General features: G+C 37.4%; 1 protein-coding gene across 1 annotated transcript; it reads right to left on the reverse strand.

The window, feature by feature from the left end:
- Positions 1-4268: 4268 nt before the first annotated feature.
- Positions 4269-22531, reverse strand: LOC121525342 (immunoglobulin superfamily member 11-like). Its single transcript, XM_041811279.1, has 10 exons — positions 22158-22531; positions 20005-20065; positions 19519-19784; positions 18257-18353; positions 16842-17108; positions 15090-15200; positions 9037-9105; positions 8124-8174; positions 7557-7683; positions 4269-5543 (listed from the first exon to the last, which is right to left on the reverse strand). Exons 1-10 carry the CDS (start codon positions 22302-22304, stop codon positions 5060-5062), a joined length of 1680 nt encoding a protein of 559 aa, XP_041667213.1. The 5' UTR covers positions 22305-22531; the 3' UTR covers positions 4269-5059.
- Between the last annotated feature and the right edge of the window lie 1676 nt (positions 22532-24207).

A 24207-nucleotide genomic window follows, 5' to 3' on the forward strand; every position in this document is an offset into this window, starting at 1 on the left:
TGATCACGTTTTCCTCCACTCTTTGACAGTGTTAGCTTTACTATTCAGATCCCCCTATACACAGATGACGACAAAGTTATCACCCCCCCATGAAAATGTCAGTTTTTCCTCAAGTATTTCCGAGTGCTGTTAAACAGAGCAAGGAATATTTACATCTTTCTCTTCCTACCTCTGCCATGTGACTCTCTTTGAGTTTCTTGATGATACTTCCCTTACTGAAACTTTTATACTGAGTATAAATTTGAAGATAACCCTCAGTTTTAACTTGACTTTACAAGATTTGAGCATTGCAAAGGTAAAGCACATCATTGCACAACAGTGGTTTGTGCTATAGCTCAACAAGAAGGTCACTCCTTAAAGGAGCTAATGATTCAGACCCTGCAGTTTTTGGTTTTGTGAAATAATTTTGTTACTGTAAGCAAACTATCAGTAAACAAGTGTTGCATTAGTGTGGCTGCTTTGGCCAACTCTTCAAATGAATGAATTACCACTGGTTGCTGAATAAGATTTATTGTTAAAAAAACAGTTAGGTTTGCTTCGAAGGCTGCTGTTTTTGAGTGGTGAAGAAGAAATATTGTTCTTGAAAGGCGTTGTTATATCTGAGGTTAAAAGACTGTATTTTTGGTTTAACCACGGCTGCAGTTTGGGCCGTATGAGGGTTGGTCTAATACTGGTAACAGAACAGGTCTCTGACTGCATAAGGAGCACATGTTATACCATAATCTAACAGAGGTTAAGTGAAATAAACATTAAAATATTCAAAATCCAATGTGTGGCCCTCAGTGCAGCACCGTCTCTAAATCCACTCCTGTTGTCTTGTATTATGTATGCGAGTAACCCGATCTTGTAAGAGAGGAAGAGTCGATCATAGTGATATATACACGCCTGTGAGTGTGTTTTTGTGTGGACACAGTGAGCATTTACATCCATACATTATTGCATAATTGTTTCCTGATGCTCTTCCTCTTCCACAGAATATTAATTACCCAGTGATGAAACCGCCTCTTTGGTCTGAAGGGTTGAGGTTGGAGGAGGAAATGGGGGCTGTGCATGTAGGAGGCCATCCTGTTTGATGGGGTTAACTCTCATTTTGAGTGTGTGTGGAGGGGGGTGTAGCATCAACTTTGTTGGGGGGTCTAATTTCATGATACAATTTTTTTTTTTTTTTTTTTTTTTTAGATTGAACAGATGCAGGACTTAGTGGGACTTTTTAGTAACTGGTCATGGACGAGCTGGGATCAAATAATACTTTTTGTCAACTTGCATTCATAAACTCAGTTATGCAATCAGATTTTGTTCTTAAACACATTAATCTCCACTTGTTTTGCATTTTGCACTTCTTTTTGTTTTATTTCAGATTTTGCAGTGTCTTAAACTAAGAGTATTTGAGTCTTGTTTAATAAAGGCCTTCTTTCATAGGTAGATCAGAGATTATGACATGAGTTTCACCATCAAAAAATAACTTGTAATGGATTGAAAAGGAGATAAGGGGACAGTAAAAGGATAAATGTTTGGTAACACAAGGTTCAGACTTCTGACTAGTCCACTCAGCTGTCTGTGAGTTTCTAAACTAAAATAAACTGTGATGGACTTGTTTAAGATCACCGTGGCTGCAGGAAGATTGGGACAAAAAAGCATGCGATTAAAAAAATAATGTTCTCATTTTTGCATTCATTGCACCTTGATTAATCACAATGAATGAAATAAATCTTAACAGCTTTAACGATTATGTGTTATTGTTTATTCTAAAGTCTTAAATCTGATTTAATCAGTAAAAGAAAATCACTGACCTCAAAGCTCAGGGCTTATATTTTTAAGCTGAATGCAATATGAAACCATAAAACACAATTGAACCAGACAAAATAAGTAAATCATGAGAAATTCTCAAAACTCATAATCAAAAATCGAATTTTCCTGTTAAATATCTGCTTTATTTTCTATACAATCCTTTCCTGATATTTCCCACCATAATGAACATTTGTCATCAGAAACCTTCAGCACGTTGAGCCAGCATGAAAAGGAGGATGGCGCCATCTAGTGAAAGTTTAATAACACCATTAACCTGCTGTAATCATTAGCAGTCATTCAAGCAGATTTTAAAGAAAATTCTGATATTCATCCTTCTAAGATTTTAAATCTATGATTAGTCTTTATCTAAGAACAAAATCTGTAAATGCTAAAGAGCACTAATACACACATTTGAGTGCTGATGTGGCTGTAAAATAACTCAAATGTGCCAAATTAAAAGAGAAACAACATATTTTACTGCATTTTTGTCAGTTTCCCTTATGGAATTATGGAATATTTTTATATATATTCAGGAACATGCTCATGCTAATTAAATTGCATCCTCTTTCTCTGACACAAAGTGGCCACAGACCAGACTGGAATCGCAGCCCTAGGTCAGTCCTTCTTATATCCAGTTAAAACGTCTCACAGGAGCCTTAAATGAGTAATTATTTTTGTCTGTAGCAGTTGTTCTCAACTGATGACCCAAAAGTGGGCCACAGAGCTGCTTTCATTGCGAACTGTGGAAAAAAGTGAGTAATGTATGGATGCCCTACGCAGATCGCATCAGTACATTTCATTCAACATTTTTTTTTATGTGATAACAAGGACAGTTTGGTCTTTTTCTCAAGATAGCGTCTTCTTCACAAACTTTATTTGGTTTTCCCATGACAACAATGTAATTCCTTGAGAAATTACCAAAATTTTCATGCTGTCTCAGGAAAATAAAACAGTGGATCATGCTTGATTCTCCCATAACTTCAAGAACTAAAAGAAAAAAAAAATCAGCCAAATGTAGTATTCAAACATCAGTGTGGTTTTTCCACTTAAAATTGATATTTTCATTTTCATACAGGTCCTTAATTCTGGGGTTTTGAGTGATTAGGTAGGTTTAAGCCTTTTTAATATAAAGTTTATACTGTGATTTACCAGGATTTATAACCTCACCACAAACTTGAAATCCAGCCAAATGTTTTGCTGCAGCAGAGAGAAATTAGCTGCTCCTTAAAGGTTGTTTTTAAAGGGGGCATATTTTACCCTTTCAAGACACGTTTGTATTGTTCTAGGAGGTCCCCAAAACATGCCTGTGAAGTTTGTTGCTGAAAAAACACTCCAGTTTTTGATTTTTGCATGTCTAAAAACCCCTCTGTCTCAGCCCTTATCAGAATGAGCCGTTTCTGTGGCTATAAATGATAATCAGCTGTCTTACTCCTCCCCTGACCACACCCCTCTCAGGAAATGAATGTGGTACTCCCGATGTTACAATGTTGCAGACACTTTTATCCAAAGTAAGACTTGACTGGGAACCATCAGTCTCCCAAACCAAAGTCAGCAGGGTAACCCACTGAGCTATCCAGCATCTCAGCTGGCAGCCAAGAGGAAGATCAGGAGAGGAGCGTGGCTCTTTCCTCCAAGCGGGGAGGGCCAACCAAACCTGGGGGCGAGTGCTTACTCCCCATGTGACATCATGAGGGTAAAATCTGAGAAAGGCTTGTTTTAGCACACATGTTCTGAAAGGTGGAGAAAGAGGGTGTAAGGAAATGGATGTTTCTGGTATTTGAGGGGATTGTGGACAGGCCAGGGGCACATATTTTTGTTAGAAAAGCCTGAAAAAGGGATTTTTGCATATGTCCCCTTTGAATGCACTCACTTTTCCCTGTGTCTCAGACAGTGGCATAGCCAGACTTTTTGACTAGTGTGGCCTAATTGCTACAGTTATTGAAGTAGGGGTTGTCTAGAGTTTGTGCACTCAACAAGGCTCATGATGCATAAAAGTCACCAATGCTCCACTGATTCCTTAGCTGAAGAGTTCTGAACTTCCACTGGCAATAATGTCAGCACAAAAACTGTGAGGCTGGAGCTCTACAGAGTGATGAATCAAGCTTTTGTGTATGGTAGTCAGATGGGCCAGTCTAGGTTTGGTGGAAGCTAGGAGAACGTTACCTGCCTGACCTCAACCCCATTGAGCATCTTTGGGATAAACTGGAGCCTTCTCATTCAACATCAGTGCCTGACCTCATAAATGCTCTACACAGAATGAATGAGCACCAGTTCCCACAGAAACACTACAAAATCTTGTAGAAAGCCATCCAAGAAGAGTGGAGGCTGCAAAAAGGGGTCATATCAAAGTACATGTGTTTGAATGCAACGCTATTACAGTCCCTGTTGGAGTAACGGGCAGGCAGCCAAATACTTTTGTCCATATAGTGTATATATATATATATATATATATATATATATATATATATATATACCTTCATTTAAAGACTGAAAAAGAACATGTAATTCACAAGTTAAAGCAAAAGCAAAAGTACCAAGAAAAAACACTCTCTGAATATGTCCTTATGCCTAAATTAAGTCTGCCCTCTCAGGCTTGGTATGAAAGCCTTTAACTTGTAGCATACAGAATGTTCACTTCCTCACTCAGTTTTTAGGTCAATTAATCCCTGATACAGAAAAAGCATAATGATGAGTCAGTCGTGCTGACAGAATGGAAATCTCCTCTATGATCTAAGATGTTACTGGAGTTGAAAAAAAAAACAGCTTTTATGATGAGATGTTACTGGAATCAGATGACTGTCTCGACAGGAATATCCAGTGTCACTTCTCTTTTCACACACAGGCGAGAGATATTGACGCTGCTGTGCTTGCAGTCCAACGACCCTGATGTTGACCTTTCGTTTTCTCTCAGAATGATACAGAACAGCAACAGCAGTGATCATTTCCAGCTACCTGATCTATCCAAGATTTTTTTTTGATTCACAGGAGTTTCATCGCGGATTGCACAGATTAAAATGAAGAGTTTCTATGACCTCAATGCTGCTGCAAGGGTGAAACATGTTTAGCCATTATAAGATAATGTTCACAGCTGTTTTTAAAAGAATACAAAAGCAGTTTTTATTGTGCATCTTACAAATGCTGAATTTAACAAGTTCTGTAGCATATCTGGGTAGGTTAACAAAATGAAACAGTAAAAAAAGAGTATGAAATGTCTACGTTACTAAAATGTTTAACAAGTGCTTAATGTCTCTTTTTGGTTGCAAGCTCACTGCTATACAGTCTCCATTTGGAGCTTGACTACCCGTCCTGTCCCAACTGTCCCCCTAAGCGTGTCACAGTGTCCAGTGCAGGCCATGACCAGAAGCCTGCATCCTCCTCTTTCACCCATAAATGTCCTCAAGGACTCATCAAAACTCTGGTTCCCCTCTCTGTATCCGTCCAGCAACAGAAGAGTCTCACTGGAGCGGCTCAATAAAGTCCTCAGCTCCTCTTCTGTTGCCATCTTTTCCTTGATGGAGAGTTGAGTGGTTATTTCCTGAAACAAGTCCCCCTTCGCTTCGCTGCAGTCCATATAAAGAAGAAGCTGAACGGCGCTGAGGTCGAGGAGGTTTGGGAAGGCATGTGTGGGACCTTCGGTCCAAGAGGAAACCAGGAAGTGGGCTAAAATAGTCTTCCCGCTCCCCGAAGATCCCTCGAGAAGAAGTGTCTCTCCTGCCTCTGGGATTAGAGCTTGGAGATTCACAGGCTGGCCCTCACTGAAATACACAGAAAAAAAGAGCAATGTGAGACTAAAGACACATTCTACAAAACATTTTAAAGTTGTTTTGCCCAACAATTACAATTTTAAATCATGTCACTTAAGGCTAAAGGGGGTTTGAAACTTCTTTATGTTGTTTTCATCTTGTCCTGATGTGTTTAACTTATCATACTGTATTTAACACCAGTAATGTACAATATGCTGTTGATGTTTTTCAGCAATTTGTATTTCTTTGTTTAAATGGGGATGTTTTTTGATTAATTTATGTTTTTTGATAGTTCCTACTATAGAGGCAGATACATGTGTGCAGCACCTGGGGACAGAATTCCCTAAGAAGATGATAAAAGGTATATTATCATACCATATTCAACTTTGTTGTATCAAACTGTTTCATACTGTATGCAGCATAACACACAGCATATGATATAGTATGGCAATGCCTCATATCACAGTGCAACATGTTATACACTATCATATCATTGTATCATATTGTTTGCTATTGTACCATATCATAATGTTCCATATCAATGTCATTCTGAGAAAGGTAATTATCATACGATATTTGAGGTGAGGAAATCCCCCCCCAACTCAAAGCAGTACACAAATCTAATGTATCATTTTAATAAGCAATTAACAGTCAGTGTTTTCAACATTAATTTCATTTCCTTTTATTCTTTTTGATTTTAAATATGGTGCTTTAAAGAAAGAAACTGTCCAAAATGATCCGCAAATCAGACCAGGAAAGTATTAGATCCCCTGTAATGATTGGAAACTGGAACATTTAAACCCTGAAGCCTCTAACAGTAAAGTGTGATTTCTCTGTTGTGTGCTGTTTGATTTGAGCAGGCAGAAGTCCTTGAGGAGACCTGACTGTGATCAGGTCGATTAAAGAAAGCATGAGAACAGAGCATGTGTTTTGTATCATCCCGGATGTTCTGGATTTTGGGCTTTTTTAAATGTCACTGTCAGTTTATGTTTTCTCCTGGTGGTTGAGGACAAATATTTGAAAATTGGTTTTAAAGACTGTAAATCTAGTTCAAATCAATTTTAGCATACTGGATGTGGTTCCTGGACACCAAAATTGTTACTTGTTCAAATTGAGAATGGCTTTTAACTTTCAAGAGATACTGGCCACTGAGAAATTGGTGGTTTGATTTTTAATCTAGACTGTTACATATCAATTATCTAGTTCAGTTTTTCATGGGAGGGGGGCCTCAAAAAAGCCAGCCCCGGGGCCCAAAGTCACAGGAAGCCGCCCATGCCTACAGGTAAGATGTGATTAAATCAAATCCTTCCCCACCAAATCATATTGTATATATGTGCTTGTATATATGGTATCATTTCGCATGCTATTGTATCCCATCCTATCGTATGTTATTGTAATTGTATCGTAATCTTATCGTATTGTGATTGTATTTTAATCTATTATACTGTATTGTACCACATCCTATTCTATTGATTCATAATGTAATGTATCTTATTTTATTGAATGTTTTCTTATTGTGTATTCACTATTGAATTAAATGTCTCTTCTTGAATCATCCTGCATCCGTGGTATTAAATGTAATGAATTGTGTAACATCTTATCACAAACATAAAAACATAAAACTAAAATTAAACTGGAATGGTCTGAACTCATAGTTTATGCTTTGAAGCCTGAACCACGTTAGAATTTATAACAAAGAGTCGCAAAATTAATTCAGCTCAATGGCAATTTACTGCTTTTTTTAAATGCTTTTTTAAAATAACAATCACTGCTTTTTAGTTGATAATGAGCTGAAAGTTGTGCTTTGCAAAATTCTGTAGCCCCTAAATTAATGTCTAATTAAAGCAATGCACACACAGCAGGATTTAGTATCCTCAATCACTTAAATAAAAAAGTTTGTGCATTGTTTTTTTCCGGAAAGAAAAATGAACCAACTAAACACATTTTAAAGGTTTACAATAAAGATCATATTTTTTGGAAATGAGTCAGGCATTCTGAGTAGCTCTGTGGAAAATAGTGACTCACTTGTTTTTCAGGCTGTAAGGCAGCATCTCCATACCGAAAGCCTCCCAGTACTGTCTCGGCCTCTCAGTGAAGGAAAGGTCCAAGTAATAAGCTTTCACAAACGCCTTCAGGTTTTCCTCAACACTGCCTGCAGAGCACAACAGACATGATTATATTCAGATTGATCACATTCAATCAATCAGTGAAAAGGGGTCAAAAACTGAGAAAACAAGAAGAAAAACAAGACAGTCCATAATATATTTTTCCAGGAATTCTTACTTATGTGGGGCTTTGTTTTGCAAAAATTCCAGCCAACACAAATTTAAAAAGTTAAAAAGATCAACACACCATCTCCAGTGTCACTACAGATGATTAATTTCCTATGTATAGACTGTAAAATAGGTTACCTAATCGCTGTGTCAATTGCTTCTTTTCTATACATTCACTTTGGCAGTTAACCTAATTTATCTGACTGTTGCATGGAAAAACACCACATGGTAAAAAAGGAGGTTAATTACTTATATAAATAAGCCCTTCTCACCTATTCTAAACTGCAATCAAGTTCATAACATCTTCAGACTCTCTTACCTTTATTAAAAATGGTTCTCTCCTCTTCATTTTCTTTACTCATTTGCAAGCCTGTAGGGAAAAAATATGGTTTTGTGAGCAGTTAATCAAAACTTTAGTCTACTTATCTGTCCACATCCATCAAATTGAAATGAAAAAATACAACACAAAACTGAGGTATTAAATTAAGTACAAATTCAAAGAAAAGGGGATCTTTATACTTCTGTATTCAGGAGAACAAACTGAGTGTGAGTCAGTGTCATAAAATAGACCTCAGCAGACAGCATGATGATGGTAAATGATTACATAGGCACATTTTTTGACACATTTTCAGGTGTAAAGCTTTAAATGCATACACTTAAAACAATTTCTGAATAAAATTTGCTTGTGTCATGTCTAATTCCCTGCAGTGAGAGCTTCCAGATTCACAAATGCATCATCAACAGAGACCCTGGATTTGTTTTTTATTTTAAGTTTATGTAGCAAATTTCAGAACAGTACTACCCTGTGCTTGGAAACAGCAGTATCTATAAAGCTTCCCAAAACCATTCCTTTATCCTGCAAGGAGTTTTGTTGCTGTTATTGTACTGCAAAAAATTAAAATCTTAGAAAGTTCATTTGTGTAATGTTAGTCAGAAATGTCTAATTACACTTATTTTAATCTGTTCACTCAACAAACTATATAATCCTCTTGTTTTCATCTTTAAAACCCATAAAAGCATGCATTGAATTAATAAATAAAACGATCTGCAAATGATAAGAGCAAATTTTACTTGTTGAGTGTCTTTTTGCAGTGTGCTGCTCCATCTATAGTAATATGTGTGGATTTCCTGTTACTGTGACTATTATCTTTTTTAATGGGTCCATATACACAGAGGTAATTATGGTAATGTACAATAAGTGCAGTAAATAGTAAGGATGTGTTTTGACTCACAAAAAACAGGTAAAACAGTCTTGCTTCCTCCATTTACCATAATGTTCCTGGTGCTGCCTTTTCTGCACCCTGTGAAAAAAAAAAACAGAATGCTTTTGGTTTATAACAATCAATATATAAACACAAAAAAACATTTACACAGCTAAGTAAAGTGGTGCTGAACTTGGAGAGAATAGAGACTGTTTTAAAGCAACACTTTTTTGCTATGTTTGGACGGCGGCACATCCTGGGCGACTGATTTAAACAGTTTTGATTTGAAATCATTTAACCTGCTCATATATTTATTTTTTCATATTAAAGCAGTACAGCTTGGCATGGTTTGGCACAGTAAACCATTTTCTTGCATACATTTTCATCAGAGGTTGAAAGTAACTAATTGCATTTACTCAAATTACTTTTTTATGTTTTTTTTTTGAGTACAGTTTTTAAATCAGTACTTTTACTTCTACTCAAGTAAATCTCAACCACAGTAACGGTACTTTTACTTGAGTACAATGGTCTGGCTCTTTGCACACCTCTGATTTTCACAGCCAATGTCTGTCCAGCCTCACTCATAGTGATAGAAATTCCAGCTCTTTTTAGAGATGTGTATCATGTAGTGAGAGTGTGTATGAGTAGGAACGGGATAAGGGGTAGGAAATAGAGGATTGACTGGATGTATTGATGTACAGTGAAAAGAAGTCAATAAAAGTTCAGATGAAGGCTATGCATGTCTCCCATCCTGGTCTTTATAGAAAGCCCGAATGCAGCATACTACATATCATTTGGATAGCTCCGTAATAAGAGCCAAACTTTTGGCTCCCAAAAAACTCTTTAAGGAAACCAACTCTCAAATGGGAGCTGGCCCTCAGAACCAAACGACACATCACTACAGCTCCCAAGTTGTCTTCCTGAAGTGAGTTACAGTTTCACTTTTGTCCAAAGTAGCATACATTTAAGAGTTATAACACTAGGGGAGAATGACATTAGGATGTCCTTCGAGTCTGACTGGACACAGGTGCTGCTATCATCCTCACCAAAGCACTGGAGCAATAGTCAACATCATCATGAAATCTCAATACTGTCATCATCAATAACATTGGCATCCTAAAAGAAGAAGGCAAAATTGAGACAGGACAAACCAGTTGTTTTGGTCCCTTTCCACACTGAAATGAACTGAACCCCACCGCTTTTTTTTACTCATCAGATCTTCATCGAGCTCAAGAAAAACTCAGCAAGACTTAAACTGAGGCAAAACAAATAGAAATGGTAGATAAATGTGCGGGATTTTTGACGCGTTTCCAAGTCAAAACTTTTTGACCTTGCACACTGAATACTTTGACATCACGTTTGACAAGAAAGGTTTCGAAACGGAACCAGTTTCAAAATACCCTCAAATATTTTTTGCTTCTGTAACCGAAGCAAGACCTCTTATCATTTTCACACAATCACTAGAAATAAACGCGCTGTTAAACAACTTTTGATATGATGGTGCCATTAGTTATACTGAAAAATCACCCATGCATTAACAAATTCCCCCTCTCACACACATCAACATCTTACTTGGTGTTTCCAAATCTGCTGGTTGTGACACATGTAATGTCCAAAATGCAAAGTCACTCTGACATGAAAAACATGAGTCACATGCTGACAAAAGTCCCGCTTAACAAAGCAGACTACATTACGGTGCCAAATTATATACCTATTTTCTGTACCGCTTCAAGAACACTTCCTCTTTTTAGCAGCCACATGACTTGACTCAACATGTGTCTCTTTGACAACAAAAACAAGTCTTACTGCTGAATTTATGCATTTCTTACTGACAGGACAAAAATTGTTGTGCTGGTTCAACAAAAAAAGGTGGCTTAGAGCTGAATCAATGAAATCTGTATGAGATTAAGGACCATTTTTTCATGCTTGTTTGTTAAGCAAGTGCAGGTAGGTCTTTTAAAACCTTCTGTTCTGTTTAATCATTTTTTCTTTTGTAGATTATGACACTTGGAAATACAGCAGTTTGAATCTTAGAAAACAACTGGATTATCCATTCCTATTTCCTGCAGGTATCAGTGCACATCCTGATGGGATATCCAGCCTTTCAGTGACCTCGTCTTGCTCTCACTCTGCCTCACAGGCTGCAGACTGACAGACTGTCTCTTTGTTAGAGAAGATATCAGGTAATAATTTCACAAATGCACTGCAGTCCAGTGCATCATGGCCTCATATAGGGAGGAAAAACGCAGTCTGTCACTTTTGTGTAAAACATAGACTGCTATTTGCCACTTTATCAACTGAAAGAGATGTAGGAGATTTTGGAGAAATTACTAGAACTTTTTTGGCAAGTATCTAACTGGAAAAGGTTAAAGTCTTGACTTCCCTTATCCTATTGTCACATATGCAAAAAACTCAAAACGGAGGACCCCAAATGCATATAAAACAAAATACTTTTAATGATCAAAAATCCAAAGGGAAAAACTCCAACTAAACTTACTTTACAAAAATAACAAACTAGTTCACAAAAATCCAGACACAAGGGAGACTTCACATGCAGCAGCAAACATCCAACAGCAAACAATGAACTGACAACAGACAGGAGGAAACACAGAACCTAAATACACAGGGAGTGATTAGACAAGGAGAGACAGGTGTGGTAAACGAGACTCAGGTGAACCTAGTGAGGGCAGTCACAGGGTGCGTCTCACTTCTCTTATTATAAAGTTTGAGTCTTTGGCTTGAGTCTTTTCCTTGAGTCTTAGTTCCGCCCACCAAAGACTCATGGAGAGACCGAGGAATCGACGCGGAAGACTGAAGCCATAAGACAGATGATTAACCGTCCACGGGACGTTCTTATCTGTGCAGCGTCACTTGAAGCGACGTCAGTTTATGATGACGGTGCCGGCTGATCATCAATCAGCTGATCATCAATCAGCTGTCAGCAGGCAGAAACAGCTGATTGTGTCTCCATAAATTAACAGATGTTGGCATTTACAGGGATTAGAAAAGCCCTGCATGAAGAGAAACCTGCAGTAAACATCAGAAGTTTTAAAAGGCTCATGAACTGATGGGCTGGGATTTTAAAAAGTGTTTGAAATAAGCATTTACAGTGAAATATTGAAAATATATTTAATAAAATCAATGGTAAAGACTGAATCAGTATAGAATTTATATTTGATTAGTTTTCTGATTCACCTTCAAACATCAAACATGTTTAAAGCTCATAAAATCAACAGAATCAGATATAAATCTCCCCTTTCCCCCAAAAAACTGACAACATTTAGAGGATTTTTTCTACATTCGGTCCATCATAACCCTGAATTTAGAAAAAAGATAGTTGTAGAAGATTATTAAATTATTCTGTCCACCTGATGTAGACCAATTTTAGCCCAATAATAGTGGTTAAAAATATGACCATACAGCGACATCTTTACAGAGACGTCTTTACAACGACATCCAAATTACATGTTTTCACCTTTCACTTTTCTATTAAATCTAGACGCTGTTTAGACAGAGTGGAGACGTTTTTAACATCATTGCAACTACTTTTTGATATCAAAAAACATGCGGGCTCTTTCTACCTGCAAATTATTCTTTCTACCTTCACATTATTCAGTGTGAAGGTTGATCAGATCTGACACTATCAGACTGATAGAAACTTTATTAATACTGCTATGATTTAAATGTGTTGCTTCTTAAAATCAGACAGACTGCTGCTGTCTGATTTTAATTCTCTTCATAATCTAATAAACAGAAATTTCTAAATAGACAATAACACTGAGCAAAAGATATTGACTAAATTAAGGCTATGATGGACTGAGTGTAGAAAAAAACCCTCTAAATGTTGTCAGTGTTTGGTGGGAAAAGGAAGATTTATATCTGAATCTTTAGATTTTATGAGCTTTTAACATGTTTTGTTTGAAGGTGAATCAGAAAACTAATCAAATATTAAACTCCATTGATTCACTCTTTATTATTGATTTTATTATTTATTCTCAATATTTCACTGTAAATGCTTATTTCAAACACTTATTTTAAATCCCAGCCCATCAGTTATTGAGCCTTTTAAACTTCTAATGTTTATATTCTGTTTAGAGTCTGTTGAGTTTGTTTATCGTCTGTAATAAACTCTGTTTCTCCTCCATCATTTATCTCTGCTGGTGCTGTAAAGTTTCACTGACATCCACTGTGTAGCAGCGTCCAATCAGAGAGAAATATCCAATAAGGGGGCATGCCTCTGAGTAAAAAGAGTTCTGGGAAGCCTGCTGTGATGTGTCTTTGCTCATCGGTCTTGAAATCTCAGTCCTCGGTCTTATGGCTTGAGTCTTAAAACCCTGTAAGGGCTTTGGCACAGCCGTCAAGATGGCGGATCGGAAACTACTTCCGGTTCGAGCTAATCCGTAGGATCTGGGACCGATCTATAAGCAACTTGGGAAGCGGCTACAGTGGAGGGAAACTGAGGAACAATACAAGAAAAGAAGAATCACAAAAGGTAATCAACTAAACACGGGAACATGATACAACATAAAGCACAAAATAAACAGAATAAACACAGGGAACACTGGGGAACTCAAGAACACAGTAAATCAAACCTAGACTGTGACACCTATCAAGGGAACATCAAAATGCACTTTTAATTATTTTTGCGCATATAATTTGGTATCAGGAGAATCTACAGACCCATAAAATGTGAAATCAGCAAGCCCTTTGTTCATCGTCCACCTATGTCTGAAAACATGAAATCTGGCAGTCTCTTCAGATTCATGAAAAACAAATTTACTTATATGATTACTAATTAAGACAACTTTAACCACATGGGGTGCTGGACAAGTCCACTAAACATCCCCCAAACTTTTAATCAACCATCTTTGTAAGACTAGACATCAGAAGGAGCCTTATAACCTCATGTTTGAAATAAAAAAATCTTTTGGATGTCCTTATGGAACATAAAATATAAAGAAGTGCCTTCTAGAGTGCCAGTCCAGAAGTAAAAATGTGATAAATTTCCCTCTAAGGTGCCCTTTAAGTGAGTAATACACAACAAAGTGCCCTTTCTTCCTCTGACCAAGCTTCATAAAATCCTAGAGATATGCATCGCTAGCTGAGCGACAACTGCTTCAGTAGTGCACTGATTCCTGGATTCTTTTCATTTATTTATTTCAATGTATCTAATCTGGAAAACCCCACTTAGATCAAGAATCTCATTTTCAAGCCTGTCCTGGCCAAGACAGTCGGGAGCACATTTAACAGAGTAACAGACATGAATCATAGTGGTTACAAACAGATCAACTGATAGCAAGTCACAGGACAAGGAGTCATTAGTCACAAACATCTTCAACCCGATGCGTCCTCCTCTAATCTACTTGTAATAGTATAGTAAAAATGTTTTAATAGACCAGCTCCCCAAGACACAAGTTTTGCTGCAGGAGTCTTTAGATTGGTAATGAACCTCAGTGCCCCATTGTGTACAGTATCCAAAGATTTAAGGCCTTGAGAGGATACATGTATGTATGAAACATCATCATAATCAATCAGAGGCCCAAAAGTGGCAGCAAGAAGCCTTTTCTCTGCAGGTTTCAAAACTAGACAACTCACGCAGAGTTTCCTGTATAATATAAAAGACTTCCTTGAAGCGACAGAAAGCCTGACGCTGTGTAGGTGTGGACCTCTGAATGGCAGTGTCATCCACATATAAAGGGAACACAGCATATCTGTTCTTATGCTGCTATGCATTAAGGACATCCTAGTTGATTCCAACACCCTGACAAGGCTCCTTGGTATAAAGTTCATTTTCACTGATATCCTCACTTGTGAATCTTTGCAATCAAATGTCAAAGGTCATCATTCATCTGTTTTATAACAAATATGTAGTAACTTTTTCAATTGGCACTGATTCGAAACCAAACACTGTACAAAGAGAGCACCCTTGTCTCTGATATACACATTAAAAAAATACTTAATCCCAACCAGGTTTTCCTAACTTTTCCCACATCTTTTTGCGTCCCACTGTGCCCCTAAAACATCCTGAGTCAGCCAATGGCTGAAAATGATGAGACAAAGTAGTAAAAAAATAACTTAGTTACCATTCTGATGTCGATACACGAGAACTGCAGCGACAATGACAATCAGTATCACTCCAATACACGAAGTAACGATGACAGCACCATTGTTTCCATCCGGAACACGTATTTCATCTGCAAAAAAGAAGAAGGAAAAGAGTTCCTACATCAAAACCTCATAAATGTTCACAACACAGGAGTTAAACCTATTCTTTCCTTATTTTTTGACCACTACGGAAATAACCAAATATACCAAAGGCTGGTGTAAACTTCCCCTTAGTGGTCAACAATTTGAAAAGCACAACTTTTAAAATAACTTGTTGGTTTAGTAGTTTTAAAGCTTTATATGACTGATGATTTTAATGTTGAATTTAACCCCAACTCTCTCAATCTAGCTTTACAACAGTCTGTTGTTCAACAATCTGCCCAACTGTAACACCTGATAACAGTTTGTGCTCTAGGAGAAAAAAAAAAATCTTTTGCACACTTGTATGCACAAACTCGACAGCCTAGAAATACATCCAGGAAGTCACACGTCAACACCCTGTAATATGTGCAATAAAAGCACTCCTACATGCTGCCAAAGCTTTTAAAGTCAACCCCAAACACCTACAGTCTCAGCAGTTACAGAGGAAAAAACTGTTTTCAAGAGCTGAATTGCTCATATGTGATAAATCCCCTCTTTGTTAGTAATCATGTTTGATCTAGGCTGAGAGGAGAAGCCTCTATTACAATATGAGCACAATAGGAAACTGCAGTGCGTGGGGATAACTTCACAAGTGATGATGCTATATTTCCAGTTTTTAGGTAATTGTGCTTCATAACTTTGCCTTTATATGATGTGATTGATTTCATGCTAGATGAGGATGACTGGGAAAAGAGAGGCTGTCATTATGGGGGAAAAAACAGTCAAGACAATGACACATATACAGAAAGATACAGGCTTACTTATTGTGTTTGCTGATCATTTCATTTTCTTGTTTTAGTACAGAGTACATAGAAGAACATAGGGGAAGACTTATGAATAATGACATTTGAAATTCTAAAATTAAAATGAGATATGCAAAACAAAGCATTTGCTTGGTTGTATTGTACTTAGCTCCGACATTTGACAGTGCTTCTATGTTTATTCTGTAAACAAACATTTTGATGATAAGAATTAATTTGAGGGCTTTTATCATGGCTAAATTGAGAAACCAGAGTTCATGGTGAACATATCAAAAAATAATCTTGGTTCATAACTCCCTGATGATTAAAGACAAAAAAGCAGCTAATAGAAGCACAAATCATTCTCTTTTGCTTTGCTATCTGCCCTGAATTACAAAGCATATCATACTTATAATATTCAAGCACTAATAGTCCTATAATGTTTGGCTTCTTTGTGGAGTTTGCTTGTTTTGTGTCTGATCAGCACCACCCCTCTCTGCTTTATGGAGCACTGTTCTTGTCCTAACCAGGTGTTAATTCAAGGACCCCCTAAAATCTGATTGGTCACCCCAATTCATATGCTGTTTTCTTTTCAGCTACAAAGGAAATCTTTGATGAAGGCTGTATTCTTTCTTTAAGGATGGTCAGTCACCTAGCATATCTTAACCTATACTTGATTAGATTTCACCAACTCTAATACACTAAAGTTGAGGTATATCAAAGTGGCCCAGTCATCCTTACTTGTTTTTCTCCATGTGGCCCTTAGTAAGAAAAGTTTCTACTGCCCTGACCTAAAAAATGCTACTGCAACTTCTGCTGTCTTGTTGAAAAATCTTAAGGAAAAAGTACCTGGAATCTGAAATGTTGCAGACTGTCCATCGTTTCCAAAGCTGCACGTGTAGTTCATTTTGTCTGATGATGGTACACGAATCTGACTGGTAACTCTAAAGAGCTTCTCCGTTGTTGATAAGGTAGTTGTATTGGCAAAGAGTTTCTTCATGTAACCATCCTTCCACATAACAGAGGACTCAGGGTATCCCTCTGACTGGCAGGTCAGCAGCACACCATCCCCTTTTGGATCTTTCTGGATGTCCTTAGTGACTGCTTTATAAGGTGCTGGGGAAGAATGGAAAGAGAGAAGGCTTGGTTAGCAATGATTTCGCAGTTATTCATCTCTCAACTGGAAGGCCGGGGTTCAAACTCAAGGTCCTGCAGTCAAAGAGCCTCTTCATCCCTTCCAATTACAGGAAACATCACTCCTTCTATTACAGCCCAAGGAGATGGCTTCCCTACCTAGAGTCTTCACCTTACAAGTTCTTTCAACTTCCATTTGCTCCCTGAACTGCTTCTTTCAATCCATACCCTCAACTCTTCATCTCTCACCATAACCTTCATCCACCTTCATCCATTTCTCCCTTTCCCTTGTTCTTCTGCCTTCATCCCTCTAACCCTACCCCAGCCCCTTCCTTCTTTGAACCCTAACCTCATCCCTCAATACCTCAATCTCTATTTACCCCCATCCCCTTCTCCCTCTATCCTCACCCCCTGTCCCTTAGTTACATCCCTTAACCTCTCTACCCATACCCCTATCCCTTCCTCCCCTGATTCCTAATCTCATCAATTAATCCCTCAATCCCTATTTTTAGCCTTCATCCCTTGATCCCTATCCCACATCCCTGCTTTTATAGCCAACCCCCAATCCTCATCCCCCAACCCCTATTCTTAACCTTTATCCCTTGATACCCTTCCTCATCCCTTACCTCTATCTCTTAACCCCTACCTTCATCCCTATCTCCATCACCCTTCACCCCTTGAACCTTACCTCCATCCCTTCATCCCTTAACCCCTACCTGCATCCTTTAATCACAAATCCCTGTCCTATTCCCATGATCTCTCTCTTTATCCCTCATACCTCCATCTCTACCTTTATCGCTTTATCCCTCAGTCCTTTTCCTCAGCCCTCATCCCTTAATCATCATCCCTGCATACCTTCTGCACTAATGTATTATTTCAATTCAATACTGTAAAATGGTCTTTGTTTGAGAACGGGATATTGCACAATAGTAAGACACAAGCACAGACAGTTTGAGGTTTCTTTACAAAATTGAGTAATTTTGTTCTTAGTTTCATTTTCACAATGAGGAGTACTGTAACTGTCCAGAAATGACCAGATGTTACCAAATGAGGAACCCCTTTCCCAGCACAAAGTTCCTGAAGGCATTACAGAAAATAAAGTTACAAGCTGTAAAATAGTTTGGCCTAACCTTTCACTGACAATTTTATTTCTTTGTAATCAGCTCCTTCTGATGTCTGCACCACACACTGATACATCCCAGAGTCACTGATTTGCAAACTGGAGATCTGTAGGAAGACAAAAGGAGAGCATATATCACATTATTTATCCTGTTGCATGTTTCATCCATATTAAGATCAAGGATTGTGCTGTGCAGTCCCTCATTCTGTTTCTCCAGTGTTTCTGTTTCCCAAACACTGGGGATGCTGGGATTCTGCTGCACAAATTCATACTTATTGAATAATGTGAATGGCTAGGGTTATTCATACTTACGCCTGGTTTGTGCTTCTCTGTTAATTTTATGCCCTTGTGGCCAATGCCATCTCGAGTCCCCTCATACTTTTGCGCTGGTATGTCTGCATCGCTGTGCAATGCTTTACCCAAATGCAACTCATCAGTGTGATTTTATGCCCAGTCTCATTGTCATAGTTCCTGCTTGTTTGTTCACAGGAAACTATATCAACTAAAACTGAGTGTATCATGTTGGAGTTGGAGCTGATAAATACTGAGCAGCAGTTGGTTATACTGCAGTCATTACAAACAAGAAAAGAGAGGGGCCATTAGAAGAGAAGGGAAGTATGGCTTGCTGAATCAGCTGGAGCAAAGGATGGGGATTTTTTTGTTTTTCTTTTTCACCTACTGAGAGAGACATGAATGAGAAAATGCACGTCTGATATTTTCAGATTCCGTCAAGAAGAATTAACAAGGTCTGTCACCATTTGCAGCCATTATCTCACAGCAGAGTGCACACAATACGCCTGATAACATCTGTATCATTTTGGCACATGGTTACATTTTTGAAGAGGTGCACGTTGGCGTAGGCCTCTGTGAAGGATTCAGGACTACTTGGACACAAGGGGAGGCTTTGGTGCTGCTTTAAATTAGAAGTATACATCAGGCTTTAGAGTAATAACACCACTCATTCTGATTTTAGATTATTTAAGTAATAAAAGAATAACCAAACAAAACTCTACATTTAAGAGAAACATTTACTTATGCTATCAGTCTGGCAGGATAAAAACAATGGTGTACTAATTCAAGAAAACACTGCAGTTCACAAACCATCCCATTTCCTATACACTCGGGAATTTCACCCTACATTAGAAATTCCCAAAAGGGTGAAAAGAAGACAAGCCCTCACAAGTTAACAAAACACTAAAAGGAAACTGACGAGAAATAACCCATCACCTAGAAATTAAATGTAAATCAGAACATGCCCCTGCACGTACTTACCTGTAACTTGGCCCAGCCGTCCTTCACCTCCTCAGTGAGAAGCTTCACTCTGCCCTGATAGTCAGGATCCTGGAACTGTAACTGCTCCTTCCAATTATCCATGCTGTAAATATCCCGAGGCATGGGAGAGTCCATTCGGAGCCAGGTCACCTTTAGCTCAGCACGAGGAGTGGACAGTTTAGGCTTAAAGCTGCAGCCCAGGACAACATCTCCTCCATACTCTGAATCATACTTGGTTTGTCCTGCCTCCACAGTTAACAGGACAGCTGGAAGAAAATACAAAATAATGATAACTTTATATTAATTCAACATATAGCCACAATATGCATGCTTAGATATATTTGAAATATCAAATTGTGCTCATCAGACCATGTAACTTGCTTGTGCTAGACTTGTATTTCAATTAAAACTAGCAACAACTAATTATGCATATTCATAAAACTACACTCTATGTGTTGTATTTCATACATTAAAAATTCTACTTACCCGTTACTGATGGCTGAAACAAAACTAGCAACACTAGAAAAAAGTCCAAGTCCATTGAGACCTGAGGCAGAAAGGAAAGGGATTTTGACAGATGTTGCAATCTTTGTTACCGTCAACAGGAGTCATCACATAATGAGGAAAACAAGATGTGAATTCCAGGGTTGCCATTTCACTCGGACGAAGGAATGGCAAGCATGATGAGACAGAAAAAAATGTTTGTAAGAAAAAAACATTGACACTCCTTCTGTAACCATGGCTTGGCTCCAATTCAGCATATTCCTTATTGATTTGACCTTATTGAAAACAACTAACATATTAGAGTGCAGTTTCCTCATTCTTGTGCTGTTCACACACACACACACACACACACACACACACACAAGCTCCCCTGCTTAAGCACACACACATATGAAGTAGTTCTTAAGAAGACATCAGGCTTCTGAGTAACACTTTAACAGGATGCAGGCATGGCAGCAAATACATCTGCACGTTGCCTTAGATAAGCCGTTGCTACACTTCTAGTAACCATGTTGCAAACAAGCTAAACCTGCAAAGCAATGCACCAAAGTATATTCACATCATTGGTTTTCAACTGGGTAAGCCTCAGGGCCCACTAAAACTTTCCTAATGAAAAATCAAAAACCAAATTTCTAACATTTTTTATAAAATCAATAAAAGGGTAAAACATCCAAGGGAATTACTTTTTATAGGCACTGCATCAGAGTGGCTAGACATCATGCAAGTAAAAGCAATATTCATTTTTGGTAATGGGTAAAGAATTTGTGTAGTTATTCATAAATAAAAGCTTTACATCCTATCACATGTTTTAAATCAAAAACTGACATTACTGAAACTTAGTGATTGTGACATGTCATTTTTACTGTGAATGCATATCAGTTACAAATATTGGTCATCGGTCTCAAGAACTTCTAATAACCACTATCAGTATAAGCCCTGAAAAATCAGTAAAGGTCTGGTGTGGACTTTAGATGGCACCTAACATAACTGAACAAAGAGAGAATAACAAACATGTTTAAGCACATCATCACAGAAGCAAGGACTTCTCGATTATGGCGAATCTCATGATCACGTTTCTTTTGATTGTACTAAGATTGTGAGAAACAACTCGTTGATTTTATGTCCGCATCACGTGCTTCAGTCAAAAGTTAAACACTCCAAGCACTTTGAATTTTGAACACTTTGGAAAAATGAGCAAAGAACAATAAGAATAAAACCATTAATATTAAAAAAACATGAAAACAACAAATTAGTAAAAAAGGATGGACAAAGAGAACACAAAACGTGCAGCACAGTAGTTGTTTAGTCACAATAATCTAATTTTCAGGATTGTCAGAGGCCATAATCCTGAATGAAACTGATTATCAATCATTTCTTAACATTACCAGAAGCCCTATATGGACATACAGTAGCCTACATGAATATACTTTTACTCTGCTGTTTGAGGTAAAATGTACATTTTGGTTGTTTATCTAAGGATTTGAGGATAACAACATACAATTATGGAAAAACCCGTTTGCTATAGCAAGATAATGACACAACTGAGTCAATATCAAAAGAAAACATCCAGAATGTAAATGCTATCATGACAAAGCAAAGCACAACCCACCAGTTACATGGAACTTGGAAATTCAAACCTCAAAGTATTTCCACTTATTACATGGTGAAAAGTGCCATAAAAAGCACATTAATTATTGTTCTGCTTTGGTTCCCACGGTGCTGAAATTGCAAAAGCAGTCCTGCAGAACATCATCAATATACTGTAGGTTTGATGTCTATTTATTTGTCTCACTCTGTCTCACAATACCAATAAAATAAGTACTTGAAAGAAGTTAATGTAAGTTAGGTTCACATTAATGATTTAAAAACTGTAGAAACTGTAGTGTTCTGTCAACAACACTGCTAAATTCATTATCAAATAGGAAACATTCCTACATTAAAGATAGGCTTCCTTTTCCTATACATATAGGGAAAGAAAAGTTATCTAAATAAATAAATCACACCGAAACAAAAGCAAGCTCTTAAAACGAGTCAAACATAACTTACAGAAGTAGTAGCTAATAACAAGGCGAATTTTAACAACAGTGTGCATTCAGCTTTGGGCTGTTATGCCCCAGCTACTGAGGCATTCCTACCTGCTGTTCATGAAAAAAGCCCGTTGTGATTTCATTAGCTGTATCCTCCTTCCTCAAACTCATCGGCCGCTCTGAAGTCTTTATTTGCTGCCTGTATTGTTTATGTAGATGTGGGTGTTTCACTTTTGCTGATAAGGGATGCCCCATGTCTTACACCCACGGACTTTTTTTTCCTTTCTGACTCATTTTTAAATCGAGAATGCACGGCTACATTTACCAAAATCTCCGTATCTAGAGAAAATCAATCTGAAACATTAATAGAGCTAGTTAAACATTAGGCTGTGTAGTGGTTTAGTTGGTAGTCCGTTGTGAAAGACGAAAGATGTTTGTGAAAGAAGCTGTTCACTTCTTGAAGTCATTGTTTACACGGAAGTGAACAGCTTTTCCTGTAAGGAAAAAGAGAGTACCGTTAAAGTCATAATACACTGATAACTATCTTTATCTATAAATAGGCTAGTATCTCGGTAGCTCGTAAATCTCAGACGTTAAACTTTTAAGTTTAATGGCGATTAGGAGGTAGGAGGTAGTCTAGCTAATCATCGTATTATTTCCCGTCAAGCTGTCAATGTTGGCTATAGTTTACAATTTCCAGTAAAAAAAAAAAAGGTCTTCCTTTGTTAGCACTTTGCTACATAGCTGCAAATAGCGTTCATTAAATCTAATAGTGAATAATAACGATAGCTTACCTCATAATAACAACAAATAGCCCACATGTAATATGCCAAAAATGCAATTAAATCTACTATGATGGGATTTTTGATAAGGAAATCATCACTGTTTATACGTTATAAAAGCTAATTACACAATCGGGGAAAAGACGGACAATTTCTAATTCAAGTTATTTTAATGTCTGACAATACTGATGCAGGGGTAGGTGTGAGGCAAGAACATAAACATTAAAGAAACATATATTTTTTATATTTTTCATATCAGAGATTCACAATGAGTAATATACCTTACCTTAAACATCACAACACGATAAGATCACAAGTAGAAAACACTACTTAAATATTTAAAGAAAGCTAGAATGTACTACTTTGTTCACCAAAATGGACACAGAATGTTCACTGTATTGTTGTACATATTTATTTTTAAGTTAAATGTAATAGAGGAAAATAAAGACACAAAAGTAAGGCTGGCAATTTTATGTGTAAAACTTGACAAATTTTATTATAAGAGGTCAACAACAAGTCAACATCCATCATTTTGGAATAATAAATACTGGCATTGTAAGTCTGATGGAAATACATAAGCAAAAATGTTTTACATATATTTGGAAGGAACCAGCCCTGTGGGTTTTTCCATACAGGAGGTGGATGCATGTCCAAAATTGAAGCAGCTTTGTTTAACACTGGCACTATCACATCAACAGAATGACTGAAAGTACTGGGCTTTCCAATTTCAAAGCTCCAAAATACTGTAGTATTTTGCATTATCTCTGATTTTATCTGTGGTGTTTCCAATGAGTGAGTTTCTTTGGCAAAGTCTGAAGGAAATGGCACGTTTCAACCATGTTAATTCAAAACCCCATAGGAAAGTTGACATTTATACTGATGTTACTGACCTTATTTACAGGCAAAAACATATTTTTGTGGGCTAGTTTGGTTCACTGATCCCTGAGTACATGCTTTGAATATGTTTCCCAAGTTATTTTCTCTGTTATGATGTTGGGCTTGAGTGTAATGTGTATTTTTGGGAGTAGTATTAAGAGTTTTTCCCTTTAAATTCTGAAACAGATGTTTTTGCTGATTTGTGGTAGTAGGTCAGATTTTATTGGTTTCAAAGGACACAGCTTGGCTTGATATGGTTCTCAGTAACACGAACATTTTCACTTTAACTTTGCAAGTCAAAACAAAGCACAAAGCAGGACTGCAACATTACTCTTTAACAATGTTATGGTTGTATCTTCCATCATATGATGGCTTATCCATCTACCATATCCCCTTATCATGTGCAAGATGTTGTTGCCAAATGCAGGTCACAGCATTAGACAACATTATTTAAACCACTGTAAAATTGAACTTTAGAGTCTGTTGAACTCTTTTAAGTT

This window comes from Cheilinus undulatus, linkage group 17, assembly GCF_018320785.1.
Source record: "Cheilinus undulatus linkage group 17, ASM1832078v1, whole genome shotgun sequence".
In the NCBI taxonomy this organism is placed as follows: Eukaryota; Metazoa; Chordata; class Actinopteri; order Labriformes; family Labridae; genus Cheilinus; species Cheilinus undulatus.